This window comes from Hemiscyllium ocellatum, chromosome 16 (assembly GCF_020745735.1).
Source record: "Hemiscyllium ocellatum isolate sHemOce1 chromosome 16, sHemOce1.pat.X.cur, whole genome shotgun sequence".
In the NCBI taxonomy this organism is placed as follows: Eukaryota; Metazoa; Chordata; class Chondrichthyes; order Orectolobiformes; family Hemiscylliidae; genus Hemiscyllium; species Hemiscyllium ocellatum.
The window spans coordinates 3,062,597-3,086,639 of NC_083416.1; the positions used below are offsets into that span (position 1 = coordinate 3,062,597).

General features: G+C 44.7%; 1 protein-coding gene across 1 annotated transcript in view; it reads left to right on the top strand.

Annotated features, from left to right (window-relative positions):
* Positions 1 to 24,043, top strand: part of LOC132823124 (receptor expression-enhancing protein 2-like) — an 80,927-nt gene that overhangs the window by 47,230 nt on the left and 9,654 nt on the right. Inside the window, exons 3-6 of the mRNA XM_060836669.1 lie at positions 9,379 to 9,455; positions 10,255 to 10,375; positions 12,923 to 13,036; positions 19,656 to 19,803. Of these exons, the coding sequence (XP_060692652.1) occupies positions 9,379 to 9,455; positions 10,255 to 10,375; positions 12,923 to 13,036; positions 19,656 to 19,803 (460 nt within the window). The remainder of the gene's footprint in view (positions 1 to 9,378; positions 9,456 to 10,254; positions 10,376 to 12,922; positions 13,037 to 19,655; positions 19,804 to 24,043) is intronic.

Genomic DNA, 24,043 nt, shown 5'->3' on the forward strand with positions numbered 1-24,043 from the left:
TTAATTTACCACTAGGCCATTGCCTCCTCGTTTTCTCTGTAGATCTCAATCATTTCCAATTCAAATAGCTGACTGTGGGAAATAATAGAATATAGAGTAGAAGCCCCACAGCGTGGAAACAGGCCCTTCAGTCCAACAAGTCCACACTGACCCTCCGAAGAATAACCCACCCAGACCCATTCTCCTACATTTACTCCTTACTAATGCATCCAATGTATACCCCCTGAACACGATGGCCAATTCACCTTAGCTACACACAGAGTCTTGGAGATGTACAGCACGGAAACAGACCCTTCAGTCCAACTCGTCCATGCTGACCAGATATCCCAACCCAATCTAGCCCCACCTGCCAGCACCCGGCCCATATCCCTCCAAACCCTTCCTATTCACATATATGGATATCTGATACAATTAAATGTTGCAACTGTACCAGCCTCCACCACCTCCACTGGCAGCTCATTCCATACACGCACCACCCTCTGTGTGAAAAAGTTGCCCCTTAGGTCTCTTTTATATCTTTCCCCCCTCACCCCTAAACCTATGTCCCTTGAGTTCTGGACTCCCCACCCCAGGGGAATAGACTTCATCTACTTATCCTATCCATGCCCCTCATGATTTTATAAACCTTTACAAGGTCACCCCTCAGCCTTTGACACATCAGGGAAAACAGTATCTTTAGGACTGTGGAGGAAATCCACACAGACACGGGGAGAATGTGCAAACTCCACACAGTCACCCGAGGCTGGACTCGAACCTGGGTCCCTAGCGCTGTAAGTTAGCAATACTAACCACTGAGCCACCGTATCAATGTGCTATATGTCTGCATAAAGTGTCAACTTTGTTTTGCTGGTCAATGCTTGATTTGACTATTATTCTAACTTCTCTAAAAAGGAGTCTAGTCTCTGACACCCCTTATTAGGTAAGGTCTTATCAACCACTAAACTTCTTAACATCTGTTTCAAGGAGGAATTCTCACTCTTCAGGAGATATTTTAAAATCCTCTGAGGTAAAAGTACCAGGTAACTAATGCCAGCAGATGAGTTACAATATAATGATCATATCTTTCCATTCTGATGATAAGAGCATGTGAAGGAAAACTGATTTATTCAGTGAGGATAAGTCGAGAAGTTTGCATGTTTAAGTACGCGATAATGTTAGGCTTGAACTGACTTAATTTCTGCCCTGTGTTTTTTTTTTCTCCTCATCTCTATTCAATTCCACAGGACCATTCCATCATACTGCCTTCTTCAGACTCCCTCACCTATCCCAAACTGATTGCTCGTCTTCTCACTTGCTCCCAATTATCTTCACTTTGGTCTTTTCCTTTCTGCCTTGTGCCTTTGCCCAACATTATTTTTGTTTTGAATGATTTTTCAGTGTCTTAATCTATTCAAATGGGTGGCACGGTGGCTCAGTGGTTAGCTTTGCTGCCTTACAGCACCAGGGACCCATGTTCGATTCCAGCCTCGGGTGACTGTGTGGAGTTTGCACATTCTCCCCGTGTCTGCGTGGGTTTCTTCCCACAGTCCAATGATGTGTAGGTTAGGGTGGATTGGCCTTGCTAAATTGTCCCATGGTGTCCAGGGATGTGCAGGTTAAGTGGATTAGCAAGGGGAAGGGGGGGTGGTGTGGTAGGACTGGGTGGGATGTTCTTAGGAGGCTCAATGTGGACACGATGGGCTGAATGGCCTGCTTCCACACTGTAGAATTGCAAGAACCTGTTACAAACCTGAAAGATCTAGAGCTTTACCAGAAGCTGATAGGAGTGCAGTTGTTACATAGTTGGGGGTTGAGGAGAGAACCCATGGAGTTTGCTTCCCAGGGTTAGACTGGACTGTGGTGGTGAGTATCCAGTCCCCAAAACCTATTCCCATTCTAGATCACAGCTTCTGGAATATTTTGTTCAATTCTGGTCTCCTTCCTATCGGAAGGATGTTGTGAAACTTGAAAGGGTTCAGAAAAGATTTACAAGGATGTTGCCAGGGTTGGAGGGTTTGAGCTATAGGGAGAGGCTGAACAGGCTGGGGCTGTTTTCTCTGGAGCGTCAGAGGCTGAGGGGTGACTTTACAGAGGTTTACAAAATTATGAGGGGCTTGGATAGAGTAAATAGACAAAGGATTTTCCCTGGGGAAAGGGAGTCCAGAACTGGAGGGCGTAGGTTTAGGGTGAGAGGAGAAAGATATAAAAGAGACCTAAGGGATGATGTTTTTACATAGAGGGTGGTGCATGTATGAAATGAGCCACCAGAGGAAGTGGTGGAGGCTGGTACAATTACAACATTTAAAAGGCTGGGTATAGGAGAATAGAGTCAGAGTCATAGAAATGTACAACACAGAAAAAGACCCTTCGGTCCAACGTGTCCATGCGACCAGATATCCGAACCTAATCTAGTGCCATTTGCCAGCACCCGTACCACATCTCTCTAAATCCTTCCTCTTCATGTATAGAACATAGAACATAGAACATAGAAAAATACAGCTCAGTACAGGCCCTTCGGCCCTCGATGTTGCGCCGACCAAATCCTACCTAACCTACACTAGCCCAATAACTTCCATATGCCTATCCAATGCCCGCTTAAATGACCATAAAGAGGGAGAGTTCACCACTGCTACTGGCAGGGCATTCCATGAACTCACAACCCGCTGTGTAAAGAATCTACCCCTAACATCTGTCCTATACCTACCACCCCTTAATTTAAAGCTGTGTCCCCTAGTAACAGCTGACTCCATTAGCGGTAAAAGGTTCTCAGTGTCGACCCTATCTAAACCCCTAATCATCTTATACACCTCTATCAAATCTCCCCTAAACCTTCTTTTCTCCAATGAGAACAGGCCCAAGTGCCTCAGCCTTTCCTCATACGATCTTCCTATCATGCCAGGCAACATCCTGGTAAACCTCCTCTGCACTCGTTCCAATGCCTCCACATCCTTCCTATAGTATGGCGACCAAAACTGCACACAATACTCCAGATGAGGCCGCACCAGAGTCTTATACAACTGCAACATGACCTCAGGACTCCGGAACTCAATTCCTCTACCAATAAAGCCCAGTACACCATATGCCTTCCTCACAGCACTATTTACCTGGGTGGCAACTTTCAGAGATCTGTGTACATGGACACCAAGATCCCTCTGCTCATCCACATTACCAAGTAGCCTACCATTAGCCCAGTAATCCATCTTCTTGTTACTCCTACCAAAGTGAATGACTTCACACTTAGCTACATTGAATTCCATCTGCCACCTTTCTGCCCAGCTCTGCAACTTATCTATATCCCGCTGTAACCTGCCACATCCTTCTTCACTGTCCACAACTCCACCGACCTTTGTGTCATCTGCAAACTTGCTCACCCAGCTTTCAAGCCCCTCCTCTAGATCATTTATAAAGATGACAAACAGCAACGGTCCCAAAACAGATCCCTGTGGTACACCGCTAGTAACTGCACTCCAAGATGAACCTAGTCCATCAACTACTACCCTCTGTCTCCTTCCAGCCAGCCAATTCCTAATCCAAACCTCTAATGCACCCTCAATGCCATACCTCCGTAGTTTTTGCATTAGCCTGCCATGGGGTACCTTATCGAACGCCTTGCTAAAATCCATATACACCACATCTACTGCTTTACCCTCATCCACCTCCTTAGTCACCTTCTCAAAGAACTCAATAAGGTTTGTGAGGCACGACCTGCTCTTCACAAAACCATGCTGACTATCCTTGATCACATTATTCCTATCCAGATATTCATAAATCTTATCCCTTACAATTCTCTCTAAGACTTTGCCCACAACAGAAGTGAGACTCACTGGCCTATAGTTACTCGGGCTGTCCCTACTCCCCTTCTTGAACAAGGGGACCACATTCGCTATCCTCCAGTCTTCTGGTACTATTCCCGTTGACAATGACGACATAAAAATCAAGGCCAATGGCTCTGCTATCTCCTCCCTAGCTTCCCAGAGGATCCTAGGGTAAATGCCATCAGGCCCAGGAGACTTATCTATTTTCATCCTTTCATCCATATAGGAAGGGCTTTGAGGGATATGGACCCAACTGCTGGCTGATGGGTCTAGATTAGTTTAGGATATTTGGACGAGTTGGACCGAAGGGTCAATTTCGGTGCAGTATGACTCTGTGACTCTCAACGTATTGAATATTATGTGAGTGGCTGTCTCTCTCCCTTACACACACACACACACACACACACACACAGCAACTCCCGGAGCTGACCAATAGCAGACAGCAAGGGCTGCTGTCTCTGCCAGGGACAGACCCATTGCAGAATCCAACAAGACATTGGAAGTCCTGATTGGGGGAAATGGGATTTGACTTCATGAGCCATAGATAAACCACCTTTCTGAAAGTGAAACGGGGCCCCAGGGAGTAATGAGCCATAAGGTGATTTAATGGGTTTCCATCAGAAATAGGAGAATAGAAGAACAGAAGAAATCGGCCTGAAGAGCCTGACCTACCCTTCCACGGCAGACCTGTCCCAGGCCTCCACTCCCCTTTCCTCCCTCATACACCTCAATTGCCCAATGTTCAATTATCTACCTGCCTCCTCTTTGTCATTGATCAGACAAGAATAGCTAATCAGACATTCTCACTTTGTTTCAAAACTCCAAGTGAAGGTGTAAATCTTGTCCAGAAACAAGGTGTAAAAAACTCCTTCCATTAACGGGAATAGTCATAACCCTCCTCTGTTTGACTGGGAATAAATACACCCGTGTTTGCCAGCATAAAGTGATGCTCCTGTCCCCACAATGGGAAATCAAATCTATTCTGGAGATACTCTGGGGCCGGAGAACTTTGGGTACTCCATTATTCACAAGTGCAGTTCATTCCAGAAGTTACAATGTGCAAGTTGCCACTCAACATATTTTAGGAATCCCCAGTTGGGTCACTAGAAAGCAAAACTCCCAAGAGTGTGGACTTGCTGAAACACAGGACCCCAGTGTCCTCCTCCAGAATGAGATTGTGCCAATGCTCGTAGTTCATCTTGTTTTCTGTGAGATTGACGTTTCCATTTCCAGTCTTGCTTTTTCACCGTTCTCTGGCTCTCTTTCAATGTGATAACAGCAGCACACACAGCGTGCAGAAACTCTTTTATATAAGCATGTGAAAGGAAACTGTGTGCTCCTGAATTAATTTGGGAAGTTTCCATTTTCTCCATCAGGCAACCAATCAGGTGACATGAAACTGAGCAAAATAGTGCTCTTTTAAATCAATTCCCTGATGCTGGTATCCAGAGAAACCCCAGGGCAGGTGTCTGCAAAGTTCAATGCCATGTATCATGGAGAGAGAAAACACTTAAATTGTTCTTTATCTTTCCCGGCTAACAGTTGATTCCGACTATGGATTCCAATTGGGCTGTAAAATCCAGTCGTTCTTCGTCTTGTCGTGAAGGTAGAAACCAACAGTTGGGTGACGTGTAAAAGATGTCGCAGCAGTCTAGAGCTTTACCATTTGGCTGTTCCCCACATAGAGTCTAGAACCCCAGCAGTGCCATTCAGCCCATCAAGTCTGCATTTATCGTGTTGGGTACTGACACACTCGGCATCAGTACGCAGTTAGTCACATTAATCTATCGCACCAAGTTCCCAACAACACCATATACTCACCCACTCACACCCAATCTCATACACATACACTCAGGTACATGCGCACACCATATACTGTACTCACAATCACATACACTACATATAGGCACACACAGTCACCATGTATACACACACACTCACTCAGACAAACCCACCAACAACACACGCAATACACATACACACATGCACAGCCACCTGTTAAATGTATGTGTTCATCACTGAAGGAGAGACTGACCAGTGCAGCATTTTTGAGAGGTCAAATCCTCTGAAGAGCATCCCACTCAGACCCACCCAATAACCCAGCATTTCCCATGGCTCACCACCTAGCCCACACACCCCTGAACACTATGGGCAATTCTGTACAGCCAGTTCACCTGACCTGCACACCTTTGGACTGTGGGAGGAAACTGGAGCACCCGGAGGAAACCCACACAGACACGGGGAGACAATTGCCCGAGGTGGGAATTGAACCCAGTTCCCTGGCGCTGTGAGGCAGCAGTGCTAGCCACTGAGCTACAGTGTGAATGCCAGCAGATAGATTGACTATAGACAAATATCTCAACTCAGTTGGATCAGTCATGGAGAGACACATACACTTGCACCTTCCATTTAGAATCAGTGGGTACTGATTGGGCACAAGGACCAATAATGTTTCTCTCCTGGTTCAGAGAAAACTGATGTACAAATTGAGAGATGCCACAGTTAAAGTTGGTGAACTTGATCTAGATCAATGATTAAACGTGAATGGTCCAGAATGATCCACCATCTTCAATCTGGCATTGTTTTTATCCCGGGAGCTAGTGATCTCCAACAAGAGGGCAAAAAATCAATGAGAGAGTGTGCTTTGGTTTTGCTATTTTGTTCTAAAATAAATACATTCCCAAGACAGAATTAACGTCTTTTCCTGAGGTTGAGTTTCCCTACACCCGCTGAAGTTAATTATTTTTCGCCCCTGAGTGTGTCACAGGGCTGCAGATCCCTATCTATTCCTGACACCATATTGGTCACTACTTCCTCCAGTGTCCGCGCCTCCCCACCGGGTCTTTGCCCCAGCCAGTAATTATACAAAGGCAGAAGTCACATGACATCAGGTTAAGTCACATGTTCATTTGAAATCACAAGCTTTTAGAGCACTGCTTCTTTGTCAGGTAAATTGGATTTTTAAAAATTTGTTGATATCAGCGTGTAGTCATTTCAGTGATTCCTCACCGTGAGTCCAAAGGAAGAAAATATCGTCAATGTATCTGGTGTATAGTGCTGGTTGGAAATCCTGCGCACAAAGAAGTCTTGCTCGAAAGCTACAAATGGTGGCGATTACAGCGGGTCAGGCAGCATCCATGGAGAGAGAGCGAGCTAACGTTGCATGTCTCAATGACTCTACTCGAAACGTTAGCTCACTCTCTCTCCATGGATGCTGCCTGACCCGCTGTGCTGCCCAGCATTTGTTGTCTTCAGTACAGATTCCAGCCTCTGCAGTAATTTTTTCCTGCACTAAGCCTTGCTTGAACTTGTGCATGAAAATGTTGACGTACTGGGGTGCAGATTTTATCCCCATGGCTGTTCCGTGTGTCTGGATGAAAAGCTGGTTGTTGAGGGTGAAGATGTTGTGGTCAAGGATGAAGTGGGTAAGCTATAGGATGGTGAAAATGAGGTAAAAACAATGACTGCAGATGCTGGAAACCAGATTCTGGATTAGTGGTGCTGGAAGAGCACAGCAGTTCAGGCAGCATCCAAGGAGCAGCGAAATCGATGTTTCAGGCAGAAGCCCTTCATCAGGAATCATTCCATTCCTGATGAAGGGCTTTTGCCCGAAATGTCTATTTCACTGCTCCTTGGATGCTGCCTGAACTGCTGTGCTCTTCCAGCACCACTAATCCAGAAGGTATAGGATGGTGCCTGGGAATTGGCATTTATCGTGTTGGGTACTGACACACTTGGCATCAGTACGCAGTTAGTCACATTAATCTATCGCACCAAGTTCCCAACAATACCATATACTCACCCACTCACACCCAATCTCATACACATACACTCAGGCACATGCGCACACCATATACTGTACTCACAATCACATACACTACATATAGGCACACACAGTCACCATGTATACACACACACTCACTCAGACAAACTCACCAACAACACACGCAATACATACACACACATGCACACACTCTCACATATGCACAGCCATCTGTTAAATGTATGTGTTCATCACTGAAGGAGAGACTGACCAGTGCAGCATTTTTGAGCTGAGAGGTCACTGCTGTGTAAACAGGTTGGGGTGAAATGCCTAGTTGCTATTCAAGAGTTTGTACTGAATTCACTCCATCTAGAAGGACGAAGGTTAGCACTTCCTTAGGACATTGTTGTGGTTGTTTATGTCCCCAACATTGAATTTGTGATACGTGTTTAATTCTATAAAATTATTCAAGGATTTCATTACTGAAATTCAAAACCCCAGAAAAGGCTTGGATGACCTTCACAATGCTGAATAGAATGGGGATCATGAACCCAATGCAATAGCTGTGGGTGTACCCGAGGGGCAGCACAACAATGGGAATGGGAAAGGCTGACTCAGACAGTGTCACTGACCTGTCCACTTTATTTGTTTGCTCACATGTTCATGGATTTGAAGTCAAATTTGGGACATCTAGTGGCATCAAGCCAGTACTACATGTTAGCGTTAACATATCAAAGACTTTACTGAGGCCAGGGTCAGCTGCAGTTTGTTGGAATCTTTGTCTGTTGAGGATTTGTTTCGAAATGAAACCTATTCAGAAATTTCCATAGTGCAGAAGCAGGCCATTCATTCCATTGAGTCCACACTGCCCCTCTGAAGGGCAGTCCATCCAGACCCACCTCCCTTATCCCCACAGCCAGCTCACCTAGCCTGAATATCCCTAGACACAATGGGAAAATTTAGCATGGCCAATCCAGCCTGGCCTAGACATCATTGGACTGTGGGAGGAAACCAGAGCACCCCCATGCTGATATGGGGAGAATGTGCAAACTCCACATGGATAGTCACCCAAGGCTGGAATTGAACCTGATTCCTGATGCTGTAAGATAGTAGTGCTAACCACTGAGCCACGTGCAATTCTAACATTCATTTTCAGTGTCATGAAATAATGTATATTTGTTAAATTTAAAATCTGTGTTTAAATTAGCAGGAGAAAATTATTTGTAGGTTACTCTGGGATTAACAAGGTTTAATTTCCAGTGTGCTACTCTAGTGAGGAGTGAAGAAGGAGGCCAAACTGAACTGGATCTCCCAGTTTTGAAAAAGGGTCTCTGAATTCAAAATGTTCATGCTGTTTTCTGTCCACAGATGCTTCCAAACACAATACATGAATAGGAGGGGAATAGAGGGGTATGGATCCTGTAAGTGAAGACAGTTTTAATATGGAAGGGCAAAATGTGTCAGCGCAGGCTTGGAGTGCCGAAGGGCCTGTTCCTGTGCTATGTTGTTCTTTGTTCAAACCTGCTGAGTTTCTCCAGCAGTTTCTGCTTTTGTTTCAGATCACCAGCATCCACAGTTCTTTGTTTCATTCCAGATTGTACACTTTGTGGAGACCAGCTTATTGCAATTATATTCCATTATAACTGTCTTAAGAGTCCCTCTTTTGTTAAGCAGATCAAAAACTCCTCACAATCTAAGTGTACCACTGGATGAGAATTACTCTTCAACTGTACTTCCTACTGATTCAGCAAATTAACATTGCAGTGTGGTGTTCCTGAATGGCCTGTTTACTAGTCATTGATACTTTGGTCTCTCTTTCAGGTGAAATGGATGATGTACTGGATCGTGTTTGCCTTTTTTACAACAGCAGAGACCCTCACAGACATCATCCTGTCATGGTGAGTACAGAAAATGTATCAGAGCATGACTGCTTCTCGACTCGACATGCAAACAATTTGGTTCAATCAATCAACTAGGTCCCATTAAGGGATAAAGCTGGGAGTGCAGTTTCCTCTCTGATTTCTAATTAGCCTGTCCCTGAGTCTCGCCCACCCACCCCCCTCCCAACATCCTTCATACACATCAACTAAAAGGTTGGTTTGGTAATGGATGAGAGGTAGATTGACATGTGGAATGCAATGTATCTCATCCACCTCAATAAAACACCTGCAATTCCTCACAAGATGCTACGATTGAACCTCAAATGAGTCTAAGAAATTTGTGTTTCAGCATCGACAAGCCCGTTGATTGTCATATTTTAAAAAGGCGTTTTTCCTTCCATCACTCTGAGTTTCATTTTCACCAGTTGTCCCCTTGTTCTAAACCACTGGATGTGAAATAGTTCCCTGAAACTGAAAACACATGTTGGAGATCACAGCGGGTCAGGCGGTATCCACGGAGTTTTGAGTCCAGATGGCTCTTCATCCGAGCTGCTCCCATCCTGGAATAGGGTCACTTACTCCAGAAAGCAAGTTGATGTGGGTGAGATACAAATGCTATAATAATAGATTTTTAAAAGTCAGGAAATGCTGAATCTCAAACTGACATTGAAACAACACGATTCTGGAAGTGTTCTGTCCAGGACATGTGGTGCCTATCACTGGCTCTTGTTGAAGGTGGATTGAAAGGTTTGAACAGTTTTGGGGACAGTCACTGACTCTCGCTGTGCTCAATCATCTTCCTCTTGTGTTCCCATAGGTTTCCATTTTACTTTGAGTTGAAGATAGCTTTTGTTATCTGGCTGCTGTCCCCTTATACGAAAGGATCCAGCGTTCTCTACAGAAAGTTTGTTCACCCAACCTTGTCCAGCAAAGAGAAGGTACTTCAGATCCATCTTGGCTTCCTCCTTTACTGTTGTCTCACCTGAAGAGGAAGACCAAGCTGTCAGCATTCCATGGATATTTTATGGAATAATGTAGCATTATTCATTGTAATTTCATATCTCATCATTCAGTTTCACCCAGCATCCACGTGGTATAAATCATACAAGGATCTAATGTGCACTGTATAAAGGACCAACGTGTGAAGTTCTTTACCTTCAGCAGTTGCTGGCCAGTGAGCTTCTTTGCTGAAAGTGATTTATTTGTAGAGTGGCCTCCTTGGTCTGGAGATGTTATGAAGATTTGCACTAATGTTGTTAAAGCCTTTCATTAGCTTAACTCAAATCTTTAAGATATAGTTGCAGTAGATCCTGGTTTTCTGGAGTAAATACACATGTCCGACATCATCACCACCACCTCTTTGCTTGTTTGCAATCGATGAATCATCTATTCTCTGCTCTTCAATGCCAGCAAAAGAGCATTTCAGATGGAGCAGTCTGTCTTTATCAAGGCCAGGGGTCCAGTTCAGTTCAGACTTGCCACTCCTCACTGGGATAGCATGGTGGAAATGAAGCCCTGCTATTCCTGGAGTCATTACAAAGGTTAAAGATTTTTTAAAGAGCACAAAGATTTCCCAACTTATGTGATTTCCAGACCCAGGTTAACAGAACACAGAGACCAGCCTCTGCACTAACCAAGAATGACTATTTATTCCAAGTAATTAGATTCTAGCTACAGGTAAACATTAATGACCTGTTGACATGTAATTTTACTAATTAAAACTCTCATCCCGTTGTGAACTCGCATTATACACACATATAAGTATAAGCAAACACACATTGTCACACCCACACATATACACTCTCACACATAAACACACGCACTTATACATACAAATATAAACATACACACACTCAAACACACATATTCTCTCACACATAAATGCATGCGTACACTATCACACACTCTCTCACACTCTTTCTCACAAACTCTTTCTCACACACTCTCTCACACACTCTCACACACACACTCTCACACTCCTTCTCACACACTCTCTCACACACTCTCACACATACAGAAACATGAAAAAAAACCATAAGTTATTTGGGTGGATATAAAGCCTGAGAAGCCAGTTCAGGGATTCCTGTTCACAGGGTTGCTGAGACAATTGTCAAGAGCTACTTTGTGGACATACTTCTTATGGTGGTTTACAGGAGGCATGGAGGTTTGGTTCCCACCTTTAGGAAAGGCTTTGATTTGTTAAAAGTAACCATTCACAACAAATGGGAAGGAAACTAAATTTCTTTTATATGCTGCAAAGAAGGTTTTGCTTCAGAGAACAAACAGAGTTCCTGAGTTGGTGGCGAGCTGATCCCTCCTCTGTCTCTTGTCCCCAGTCCCTAGCTGGTCAGATCCTGAGAACCAATCACAAATGTTGGAAGGCAGAAGTGCTTTGTCATTGATAACTGGTCACCAGACCACAGACCAATCAGCTGCTTGTTGCTTGTCAAAGCTCAATTTGTATACACCCCTTGGCTCCAGTTCGTCTGCAAACCATAATTCAATTAATACCTGAGTAAACAATGCTTGCAATGAGTATTGGGTTCCTTGCTTTCGGAGCAATCCTCTGGTGATCATATTGAATGGCAGACCAGGTTTGACAGGCGAAAGGACCTGCTCCTGCTTCTAGTTTCTAATCCTCAATTTTTAAGACTTGTTTTCTCATTTCTTTCAGAGAAATAAAAAACAAGAGTCTTTACAGACTGTATTGAGGAATGATTTAGGTCAATATAAAATGTAGTGCATCACTGTATGAGGAGTCCCTCAATGTTATTATTGAGTGCAGTTTTTTTACAATCAGGGATTTTAGGCACCAGTATGTCTGTCATTTCCCCTTAAAAAGTTTGGGGACATCTTTATTTTTAATTAACCTTTATCGAAATGATATTCTATTGTAAAAGGTTGAGAGAATTGTGGGCCAAATGCCAGCAAATGGGACTAATTCAATTTGGGAAACCTGGTCAGCATGGATGAGTTGGGCCGAAGGGCCTGTTTCTGTGCTGTATGACTCTATAGCTGAGAGGGGGGATAGGTTGGGGATTTCTCTAAGTGCTACTCTTTGATGGTCATTAGGAATGTTGTCAATTAAAATGGTAAACTTCCAGTTTCCAATCCTGTATGTGGCTACACTACTGAATCCCCCTCCACTGGATAGGAAGGTGTTGTCTATCTATACCTCTCCAAACCATTGACTTTAGTTCCAATCTCAGAAAATTACAAGTCAGGCACTGTGAACAATACTTTCCTCAGAAATATATCCATAAAGATGACTTGGAGGTCTGTTTAAAACAGGATTCTGCTGCGAGTGATTTAATGATCTTTTGCTGTGCTGGAGGTCAGTGCTTGAGCGTTAATACCCACAAACCATTAACCGCTGCTATTTCTGCAGCCAGCCTGCATTACCTTCCTTCACTCTGAGTTGCAGATTTGAACTGGCTGATTTTCCAGCTCCCTCTAAACCTGCCCTTTTCCGTCTGCTCCTGTAGGAAATTGACGAGTACATCAGCCAAGCCAGAGACCGCAGCTACGAAACAATGATGCGGTTTGGGAAACGCGGACTCAATCTCGCTGCCAACGCTGCGGTGACAGCAGCAGCGAAAGTAAGTGAAACTTTGATTCACCTGGGAATTGTTTCTGTTCATTGGTGGGCACCACTTCTGCCTTGAGGCTTCTTACAGAATCTCCCAAACTCTGACAGCTGGGAACAAATGAATTCTAGGCAAAAGTGAGGACTGCAGATTCCAAATCAGAGTCCAAATTAGAGTGGCGCTGGAAAAGCACAGCAGGTCAGGCAGCATCCGAGGAGCAGGAAAATCGACGGTTTGGGCAAAATGAATTCTGACTATTCTCACAGAAAGTGTTCACTGCTGTCTCCAACAGAGGGATGGCACTGGGGCCTATGCCAAGTCACACCAAGTTCCACACCAGATTCCCCATCCGGCCTTGTATACTTGGAAGCATGACATCCTTACTTTTATAGAGATTGCTGGAAAAGCTCAGCAGGTCTGGCAGCATCTGTGGAGAGAAATCAGAGTTAATGTTTCGGGTCTGGTGACCTTTCCTCAGAACTGTTCAAACATTGACTCTGCCTTCTCAGATGCTGCCAGACTTGCTGAGCTTTTCCAGCAATTTCTATGAAAGCAAGGATGTTATGCTTTCAGTATACGGGGCCAGATGGGGATTCTGATTTCCAGCATATACAGTTCTATCAGTTTTTTATCTTTCCTTCTGTGTTCCATTCCCCTCGTAATGAAGGACTGTGTCTCCACAGCCTCCTTGATTATGAAATGTTGTTGCACACTAACACTTACTGACTCATGCACGAAAACATCTAATTCCCAAAGTTGTCTCTATTTAAGTAATACTTGGGTTTTTCATTCCTCCTGCCAAACTGGGCAATTTCCTATTTTCCCAACTTTAAATCTGTTTGCCGTACTTTTCCCCACTTATTCAACTTATCCATATCCATCTGCAATTTCCTTATGTTTTCTTCACAAGACACGGTCCGACCTATCTAGGTGCCAGTTGTGCAGTTAGTGACTATGCCTTTGTTCCCCTCAACTAAGCCATTGATGTACATTGTAAATTGTTGACACCCCAGCACAGACCCCTGCGGTACTCTATCTGTCAAATCCTGCCAACCAGACAAAGGCCCATTAATAAAACTGCCTGTTTTCTGTCAGCCAGCTAATCTTCTATCCGTGTGAGTATGTTATCTCTTACAGCATGAGCTTTTATTTTCTGCAGTGCTGCCTTTTGGAAATCCATATGTTTACCAGTTCCTGTTTAACCATAGAATTTTGGACACATGCACCAGCAGGTTCAAGAACAGCTTCTTCCTCGTTGTTATTAGATACTGAGTGGACCTCTCTAATTTCAAACCTAATGTTGATCTTGCTCTGTGCCCCTCCTGTGCAGTATAACCTTGTGTACCTCGCTCTGTCTAAGCACCCTCTGATCTGTACGTCCTTGTTTGTTATGGTCTGCCTGTACTGCTTGCAAAACAAAGCTTTTCACTGTACTCAGGTACATGTCACAATAAATCAGATCAAATTAAAATCAAGTCAGGTCCCAGAATAATCCCAATGAGGACCATTCCAATAGAATAATGACCAGGATAGGCACAGGTGACCGCAAATTGGAACCCACTTCTCCCACATCAGTCTTCAAGACATGGATTGGCTATACGACATCAGATTCTGATCCACATTCCCAAAAGCGTTTCTGGTGCCTGCATTTTAAACCTATGCTAAGCTGAATTTAACTTAAAGCCTCTTGGTAATATAAAGAAATCCAAGGCTTAATGGTCATCAACCACAAAATGAGACTAGAGATTGGTAAGGTTGATCTTTTGCATGCTGTCTCTAAAAATACTTCTGATTAGATTTGAGAGTAGGTGGGAGGATTCACCAGTTTGAACCAGTAAAAGTCAACATTTAGGGCTCATTTTGAGAAGATCTTCATCATCCAACCACCTGATGAAGGAACAGCGCTCCGAAAGCTAGTGCTTCCAATTAAACCTGTTGGACTATAATCTGGTGTTGTGTGATTTTTAACATCATAAAAAGAGGTTACCAATATGTGGAATACAGTAATTGAGGTGGAAATTCTGGGTGTATTTAAGAACTAAATTAATGCAGCATTTAATGAATTTTAGAGTCAGATTCAGCGAATGAACTAAAATGAGCTGAATTTTAGATTACAAGATAAGGGCAATGAACTATTTTGCTTGAGCTATTCAAATAAGACAGACAGCAAGACTGACTTGCAGGAAGTTGAAACTCCTAGTTCCATCACGTTTCGCTGTCTGTTGGAATTAATGTGGGGGTGATGGTGTTGGACTGGAATGCACAAAGTTGAAAGTCACATGACACCCGGTTATAGTCCAGCAGGTTTATTTGAAATCACAAGCGTTTGGAGCACTGCTCCTTCGCCAGGTGACATTGGCTACAAACCACCCCTTCCAACACTTCAGGTGATGTATGTCACGGTGGTGTGCCGGAATGGGTGTGGGTCAGTGAGTGAGTGAGAGCCTAGTGAATAATGGAATGACTGTAAATGAGTTGTACCAGCTTTAACCCTCAGTCAAGCTTTACACAGGATCGCTTTCTCTGTCCCCTCAAGCCATTGCGCATTGTGGACAAACTCTCCAACTCAGTCTGACCAAACCTCCTGTCATTTAGGTTGCTCTCCTGTCCCCCTGTGTGCAGACATTGGAATTTTCAAGACAGACGCATGTTTACGTCTTGCATGTGACCAACCTAGTTTGCATCATGCAGCTAATTGAAAGGCTGGTCTTTGACCTGTAATCCCAAAAGAGAATGTGACTTCACTTCCAAGTGGCAAAAATAAATTGTTTTGGGGTCATGGGTATAAATTCACAAGCGTTGTTTGTCAGCTCTTAACAGCTTAACTTATGGTAAGGCAAGATGAGCGCAAACATGGTAATGTGCAGGGGGTGCCCACTTCCCAAACATTTGACAACGCTGCAGTTATAAACATAATCTCATTCAGAGATGTTGTTTTTTTAAAATACTGACATTTCCTGCGTTTATTAATGGCTCTTTTATATTGTCCTACATTGGGTTCTGACTCGCATACAAATTGACTTACAAACAGACTCCAGAATGTAACCCTTTCACACTCTGAGGATTGCCTGCTGCATAATTTCCCACTAATTTTTTATTTATTAGATTAGATTACATTACAGTGTAGAAACAGGCCCTTCGGCCCAACAAGTCCACACCGACCCGCCGAAGCGCAACCCACCAAGACCCATTCCCCTACATTTACCCCTTTATCTAACACTACGGGCAATTTAGCATGGCCAGTTCACCTGACCTGCACATCTTTGGACTGTGGGAGGAAACCGGAGCACCCGGAGGAAACCCACACAGACACGGGGAGAATGTGCAAACTCCACACAGTCAGTCGCCTGAGGCGGGAATTGAACCTGGGTCTCTGGCGCTGTGCTAATCACCGTGCCACCGTGCCACCCACAAACTTATTGTGAAATACTGGCTAACCTTACTGTTGCCGACATTGCTGGGCTGTTAAACTTGCTCTTTGCCTCCTGTAACATTGCTTAGGTGTTGGACACTGTGTCCTTGCACAGGCTTCACTCAGCTGCTGTTGACTGATGGCCTGCATTCCCTCTTTGCTGCACTCACTATGTTGATGTAAATAAACATAATTTTTAGATTAGATTAGACTTACAGTGTGGAAACAGGCCCTTCGGCCCAACAAGTCCACACCGACCCGCCGAAGCACAACCCACCCATACCCCTACATATACCCCTTACCTAACACTACAGGCAATTTAGCGTGGCCAATTCACCTGACCCGCACATCTTTGGACTGTGGGAGGAAACCGGTGTATCCGGAGGAAACCCACGCAGACACGGGGAGAACGTGCAAACTCCACACAGTCAGTCGCCTGAGGTGGGAATTGAACCCAGGTCCCTGGCACTGTGAGGCAGCAGTGCTAACCACTGTGCCACCGTGCCGCCCTATCTGATAGCCTTTACAGGGATGTGACTCTGTAAGCAGGCAGGGAGATGGTTTACACTCTCAACAAAACAGTTCACTTCATCAGAGTTCCTGCCACAGCCCTTTGGAAATTTGCACCACACACTTTAAAGTAGCAGCTGCAACTTCCTGCTAAGTTCTGCCTCATTATGCAGTTTGTACAAATGACTCCTGATTATAGCAGTCTAGTCTGGGCCGGGAGTGAACTAGCTGTCATTTTTAATTTGATTTATTACTGTCACATGTACTTAGGTACAGTGAAAAGTTTTGTTTTGCATGCAGCACATACCCATCATACCATATAAACGTGTGTTAGGGCGATAGAACAGAGCGAGGAATACAGCTGCACAAAGGGCGAGACCAACATTAAGTTTGAAAGGTCCATTCAGACTGCAGGGAAGAAACTGTTCTTGCATCTATTGGTCCCTTTGTTTAAAAGTTTGTATCTTCTGTTCGAGGGAAAAGGTTGGTAGAGACTGTAACCGGGGCGGGAGGGGTTTTTGATGATGTTGCTGCCTTTCCAAGGCAGTGGGAAGTACAGATGGAGTCACCGGTTGGAAGGTTGGCTTGTGTGATGATGTAAGTGCTGTCATCAAGTCTATGAAGGTTGGGCCAACAAAGCTACTGTCATTCCCGCAGGTGGATAGACATCGGCCCTGCGTTCACATAGCCACCTTCACCCTGTAAGCAATTTCTGGCAGTGGATTGGTTGGCTAGTTCTTTGCCACCTTTGATGTTCCTTTGGAGAGCGATTCCTTGTTGGTGGTGTTTGTGATGGATTTAAGGGCAGACCAGGCACAGTGGATGTTCTGCAGTTGCTGTTCATTGAACATCATCTGATTGGCCGTGAGGCACTGACTGAGTAGGGGAGGGGGTTTCCTGGGGAAGTGTTTGTGTTAGGGCTGGCTGATGGAGATAGACACTGGGGTCAAGCGATGGGCACTCCAGCCATCACCAGCTCCAATCATGGCATGGTGATGCAGACATCATTGTAATCCCTCGTTCACATGGTGACGTTATCTAGAGTGAGGTTGATGTTGTGCGATCTCCTACCTATCTCTCTGATGGAAATCGGTGTCTTGAATGACCAGGCCATACTCTTGCTGTTTTGTCAGGAGGAGGACTCAATTTGTATTTGCCTTCCTTGCTGAATCCCGCCTTTCCAGGATTTAGGTCCTTCCCACACCTGGCATTGAGGTCTCCAAGGAGAATCAGTATCTCTTCCTTTGGTCAGTGTTGAAGTGGAAATGCCTGGTCCATTGTTTCCAGGATTGATGCACTGCTGACTGTGACCCTTCTGCATTAGAGTGAGCCGAATGTTATTTTGCATTTGTTTAGCCCAAAGAGGACTCCCTGAGACGGTGAAACCAAATGGAGTTGGCGTTCCTGCCCAGATTCCCCTATGTCTGTGTACATTCTCCCGGCTCTGGGTCCCCCTCCCCTCCCCTCCGTCCCGCTCTCACTGGCTGCATGGACAGGGATTGGGGGATTGTAGGATTGTGGATTGAGGGATTGTGGGAAGCTCTTGTCTGGTCCAAACCAGAGAAGAAGCTTTGGGGAAGCTGTCAGCTAATTCATATCTCACCAAGAGACCCAGGAAGTTACCAATCTCACACAGCAGAGGGAAGGAGGTGTGTAAACCCTTACCTCGCTGTCTCCTCAAACACCAACACCCTCCCCTGCCTGCCCCATGTGATAGCCAGGCAGTGTGGATCCAGCAAGAGAAGGGGAAAATTACTACCTTGATCAACATTTGCCCCTCCCTGGAGGCACAAGGTATCTTGTAGCTTTGAACCATCCAACAGTGTGACCAGTGAGACTCTGTGAAGAGTGTGCACGGTGCAGTGTGCCCGGTGTGTGTGCAGTGTGTGGTGTATACAGTGTGCACTGGGTACAGTGTATAGTGTATACAATGTTCAGTGGGTACAGTGTATAGTGTGCACAGTGTGCAGTGGGTGTAGTGTGCCCAGTGTGTATACAGTGTGGATAGGAAACAGTATGTAGTGTGCAGTAGCTACAGCATGTCCAGTGTGTGTACAGTTGTGTATACAGTGTGCACTGGGTACAGTGTGCCTGGTGTGTGTACAGTGTGTAGTCTATAAAGTGTACACAGGGTACAATGTGTAGTGTATGAAGTGGGTACAGTGTGCCCAGAGTGTGTAGTGTATACAGTGTGCAGTAGCTACAGCATGCTCGGAGTATGTACAGTGTGTAGTGTATACAGTGTGCACTGGGTACAGTATTCAGTGTGTACAGTGTAGTGTATACGGTGTGCAGTGGAGACAGTGTACCCAGTGTGTGTACAGTATGTATTGTATATAGTGTGTAGTGTGATGTGCCTCTGAGGATGGTGTGTATTGAGGTGAGCTGATGAAGGCCCTGCCTTTCCTACAGTCACCTGTGCATCTCTTTGATCTGTCGTGTGTAACCAAATGCTCTTCTCGATCCTTGAAAGCTTTTCTTTCTAATTCTAATAAAGGAACTTCACTGCACACAAACATAGCCTTGCCTTGAGTGTTGATTTGCATTATACGGTGATCAACTTGTCCTTTGAATTCAAGTGAGCTGGATCCTGGGGCTCTCCCAGTAATAAGGAGGGTGACTTCTAGTTTTATCTTTACCGGTTAATTGTGGGGTTGCTGTCAGATCTCGTCTTTGCCGATCTGATACCTATCTGCTTTGTTGGCCCAGGGTCAGGGCGTGCTGTCGGATAAGCTGCGGAGCTTCAGCATGCAGGATCTGACGTTGCTCAGAGACGAAGACTCTATCCATCTGCGGAGTGCTGACCCCCTCATGAGAACATCTATTGGCAACATTCCTGAAATGATCAATGATCCTGGTAGGTGGGAGAAATCACTTTACCGTTCACATTATTCCGTGGGTCAGTAAATCAAGAAAGCCAACGATTGCTCTCCTGCTCACTCCCAAAGTGTGCAGATAAATGATGGTGCAGTGCGTATCAATGAACTATGATTAGATTAGATTCCCTACAGTGTGGAAACAGGCTCTTCGGCCCAGGTAGGGATTATACTCTTATCACTGCTTCCTGAAGAGGTGAAAGGCTCTCTGACATGTACACAGAGTTCCAACTACAACCATCCCCCCAGTACTGAGCATGTGCATTCCTGCCTCTCCTTCCTCTTTTTGGTCCCTCTTGTGCCCAGGGCTGTCTCTACTGCTCAGGATCTTAATCCCCTTCATAACTGCAGGAAACATCCGAGAATTGTCCTCCAAAGACCAGTGTTACCTTAGTTTGCTCAGGTGCTCTCTGGAACCCTAGCCTTTCCACTTATGTCCTGAAGATATTAGGTAGGTAAAAGTGGGTGCTGCAGATGCTGGAGATTAGAGTCAAAATTAGAGTGGTGCTGGAAAAGCACAGCAGGTCAGGCAGCATCTGAGGAGCAGGAAAATCGATGTTTTGGGCAAAAGCCCTTCAGGTAGGTCACAACCCCGTGCACAGCCCCAGCAGATACACCTCCAGCAGCAAGGGTGTGCTGATGGCTCAGTGCGCTTGGAGCTGTGCTCCCTCTGATGAACCCACTTGTTATCCAGTTATGGCCCCCTGCTGCAAAGTCATCTCCAACTACCAAAACTGTCCATGTCCCAGCATTCTGACTGCACACTCCACCAAATTTTACTTGACAGCTGACAATGAGATGGTTAACATTAGTTGATCTCATTCCCAAATCAGGTGAGTTCCAGGGTCACAGTTTTCCCAAACAGAAGAAACAGAACGGTAATGTGACCCTGGTGCCCCAGGCAGTGGTGCTGTCTTTAGCACCCGTTAAGCTCAATCCCATCCCTGAACGGATCAAAAATTCTGCTTCGGTCTCTCTGTCTGGAAATACTCCTTGACCTGCTGAGTACTTCCAGCATTTGCTGCTTCTATTCCCAGATTTCCAGTACCTTGTTTCCATGCAGGCATTATCAATGGTAACAGTGACAATTATTCACTTGGTGAATACGTTCTGAAGATGTCTCCTTGTACGACAAGCTGACATTGTTAAAAATGTTGCATACTCCTGGCTGAGAGCATTATTCATTTTATTTAAATAAAATTTGGAAATGTTAGTCATCTGTGGAATTGTATGAATTGACTGGAAGCACACTGACTCTCTGATTTATACTTTGCCATTTTTATTGTCAATCCCAGGAGACAGCAAGAGGCCCCTATCATCTAGTTCTCACTATCACATATTATCAAGATGAACCCGAGTATAATTTCATCTGTGTGAAGAGTTTTCAATAACAGAGTTTTAAACAACATCTACTGGTGGCGGTGACCCTGGGAGATCAGGGGCTGCATTTAATTGTAACTCAGTTAAGATAGTTCAATATGAGTTCTGCTGTACTCTGTTATTGCTCTGCCTCAGCATTGCGTGGGCTATTACATGACCTGAATAAACATGAACTGTGTAGAGACAGATACTTGGCTTCAGTGAGCGGAAGGGGTGTGTGTGTGTGTGTGTGTGTGTGTGTGTGTGTGTGTGTGTGTGTGTGTGTGTGTGTGTGTGTGTGTGTGTGTGTGTGTGTGTGTGTGTGTCCCCACATGTGCATGTGTGTGGAATGTTAATGTCCTCTTTTCATTAAGTAAGTAACCAGAGAGCCATGAGTTCGGCTCTTCATGAGTCAGAATGAAGATAAGCCCTGTCTTTCCCATCATTCATTGGCTGCCTCTCTCTGTGGTGCCTGCTCAGTTAATGATGACTGAGGCAGACGTGCAGTGAACATTGTGCACTAGCCTGTGCCAGGAGCCTCTGGATAAAGGAAGCTGGTTCGCAGTTCATGATAACAGTCGATTCATTGCATGAAAACAGAGCGTGCTGTGTTGTCTGTCGGAAGCAGGTTAGCGATTCAATTGTATCAAGAGTGTTTGGGATAAAGTTGAACCAGTTATTAAGGTGCAAATGAGATGGATTTGAATATTTAAAAGGACAAAGGTCCAGATTTTCAGTTTGGACTGGAATAGGCAGGAGAAGTGAAGAATATGCACTATCATGGAACCCACATGCACTCAAAAATTATTAGGTGATTCACGTGATAATGTGCAGCAATAAAACTTCATTATTAGATGGTTTTGTGACTGACTGATTCAGCCGACAATCGTGTAGGCACTGGCTTAAAGTCTTCCGCTTGCTTCCACCAGCTACTGAGCATAATCTGAACGAGATATGACACAATATTGCATAGGAGCTGCCTTTCCCAGGTCACCTCAGTTGCCCTTGATATATTTAAACAGAATTAATTATAATTAGGGGAAGGAGATGAGGATACGTGGTGGGAAATGTTTGCTTTCTGTATTACCAGTGTCTGGCTTCCAGCATTACTTTGTACTGCAGGCCTATTCAGAGATGTATTGCCCACTGGAATTCAGTGAATCACAAGGAGATTTGCCTAATTACCCACCCCAGCACAACCGGGGTTAATGAAACTTCTAGCAAAATCAGACCTTGTTCATAATTTAGTACATTATTAAAGAATACAGATGATGGGGAAGTGCAGTGTCAAAGGCTTCTGTCGGAAATTGTTGAAATTACACACATGCATTCCAAATGAATTACTGAATAATGTTCCTTCACAGAGCAAGTGGAACACCTAATACCCTGAAACATTAAGGTGTTCTCCAGGAGTTTCTGCTTCATCTCCTATGTTTTAACTCTTGTTGTTTTTTTCTCTTTCTTGCCTCAAACTGGGAATTGACTGTAAGTTCTACCCTCTCCATTCAGCCTGCATTTATTGCACACACTGACCATTCAAACCATGTCAAGCCAAACTGCTTTATTACAAATACAAGGGAACTGACAAAGGGGTGTCTTTATAAGCTGGCTACATGATATAAAAGGCATGCATCCCCGACTGATTACAGTGACACCTCTGCTGTGTATTAATCATTTCTCACAATGAGATGGGTAACAACAAGGATTTTTTTCTGACCTGAAAGTAATAATGAGGTTATTTTATTCTTGTTGTGCCAATGTGTAAGTGCGGTGTTCATGATATTTATGATGAGAATTACCAAAATGGAAGGATTGAATGTCGAATTTTTAATAAAATGAATTGTCCATTTTAGCAGTTACAATAGGAGAAATTGTTGTAAGAGAGCCTTAATTTATGCTGCACCCCATTATATCTCAGGAAGATATGGTGAGGTGGCATGGTGGTTGGCACTGCTGCCTCACAGCACCCCAGGGTCCCGGGTTCGATTCCACCCTCAGGTGACTGTCTGTCTGTGGGTTTGCTCCAGTTTTCTCCCACAGTCTAAAGATGTGCTGGTTAGGGTGGATTGGCCAGGCTAACTTGCCCCATAGTGTCCAGGGAAGTGCAGGCCATGTGGGTTAGCCATGGGAGATGCAGGGGTACAGGGGTACAGGGGTAAGGTAGGGGGTGGATCTGGGTGCGATTTTCTTTTGGAGGGTTGGTGTGGACATAGAGTCATAGAGATGTACAGCACAGAAACAGGCCCTTCGGTCCAACTCGTCCATGCCGACCAGATATCCCAACCCAATCTAGTACCACCGGCCAGCCCCCGGCCCATATTCCTATTCATATACCCATCCAGATGCCTCTTAAAGGTTGCAATTGTACCAGCCTCCACCGCATCCTCTGGCAGCTCATTCTATACACGTACCACCCTCTGTGTGAAAAAGTTGCCCTGTAGGTCTCTTTTATATCTTTCCCCTCTCACCCTAAACCTATGTCCTCTAGTTCTGGACTCTCCAACCTCAGGGGAAAGACTTTGCCTATTTACCCTATCCATGCCCCTCATAATTTTGTAAACCTCTATAAGGTCACCCCTCAGCCTCCGATGCTCCAGGGAAAACAGCCCCAGCCTGTTCAGCCTCTCCCTATAGGTCAAATCCTCCAACCCTGGCAACATCCTTGTAGATCTTTTCTGAACCCTTTCAAGTTTCACAACATCTTTCTCATAGGAAGGAGACCAGAATTGCATGCAATATTCCAACAGTGGCCTAACCAATGTCCTGTACAGCCGCAACATGACCTCCCAACTCCTATACTCAATACTCTGACCAATAAAGGAAAGCATACCAAATACCTTCTTCACTATCCTATCTCCCTGC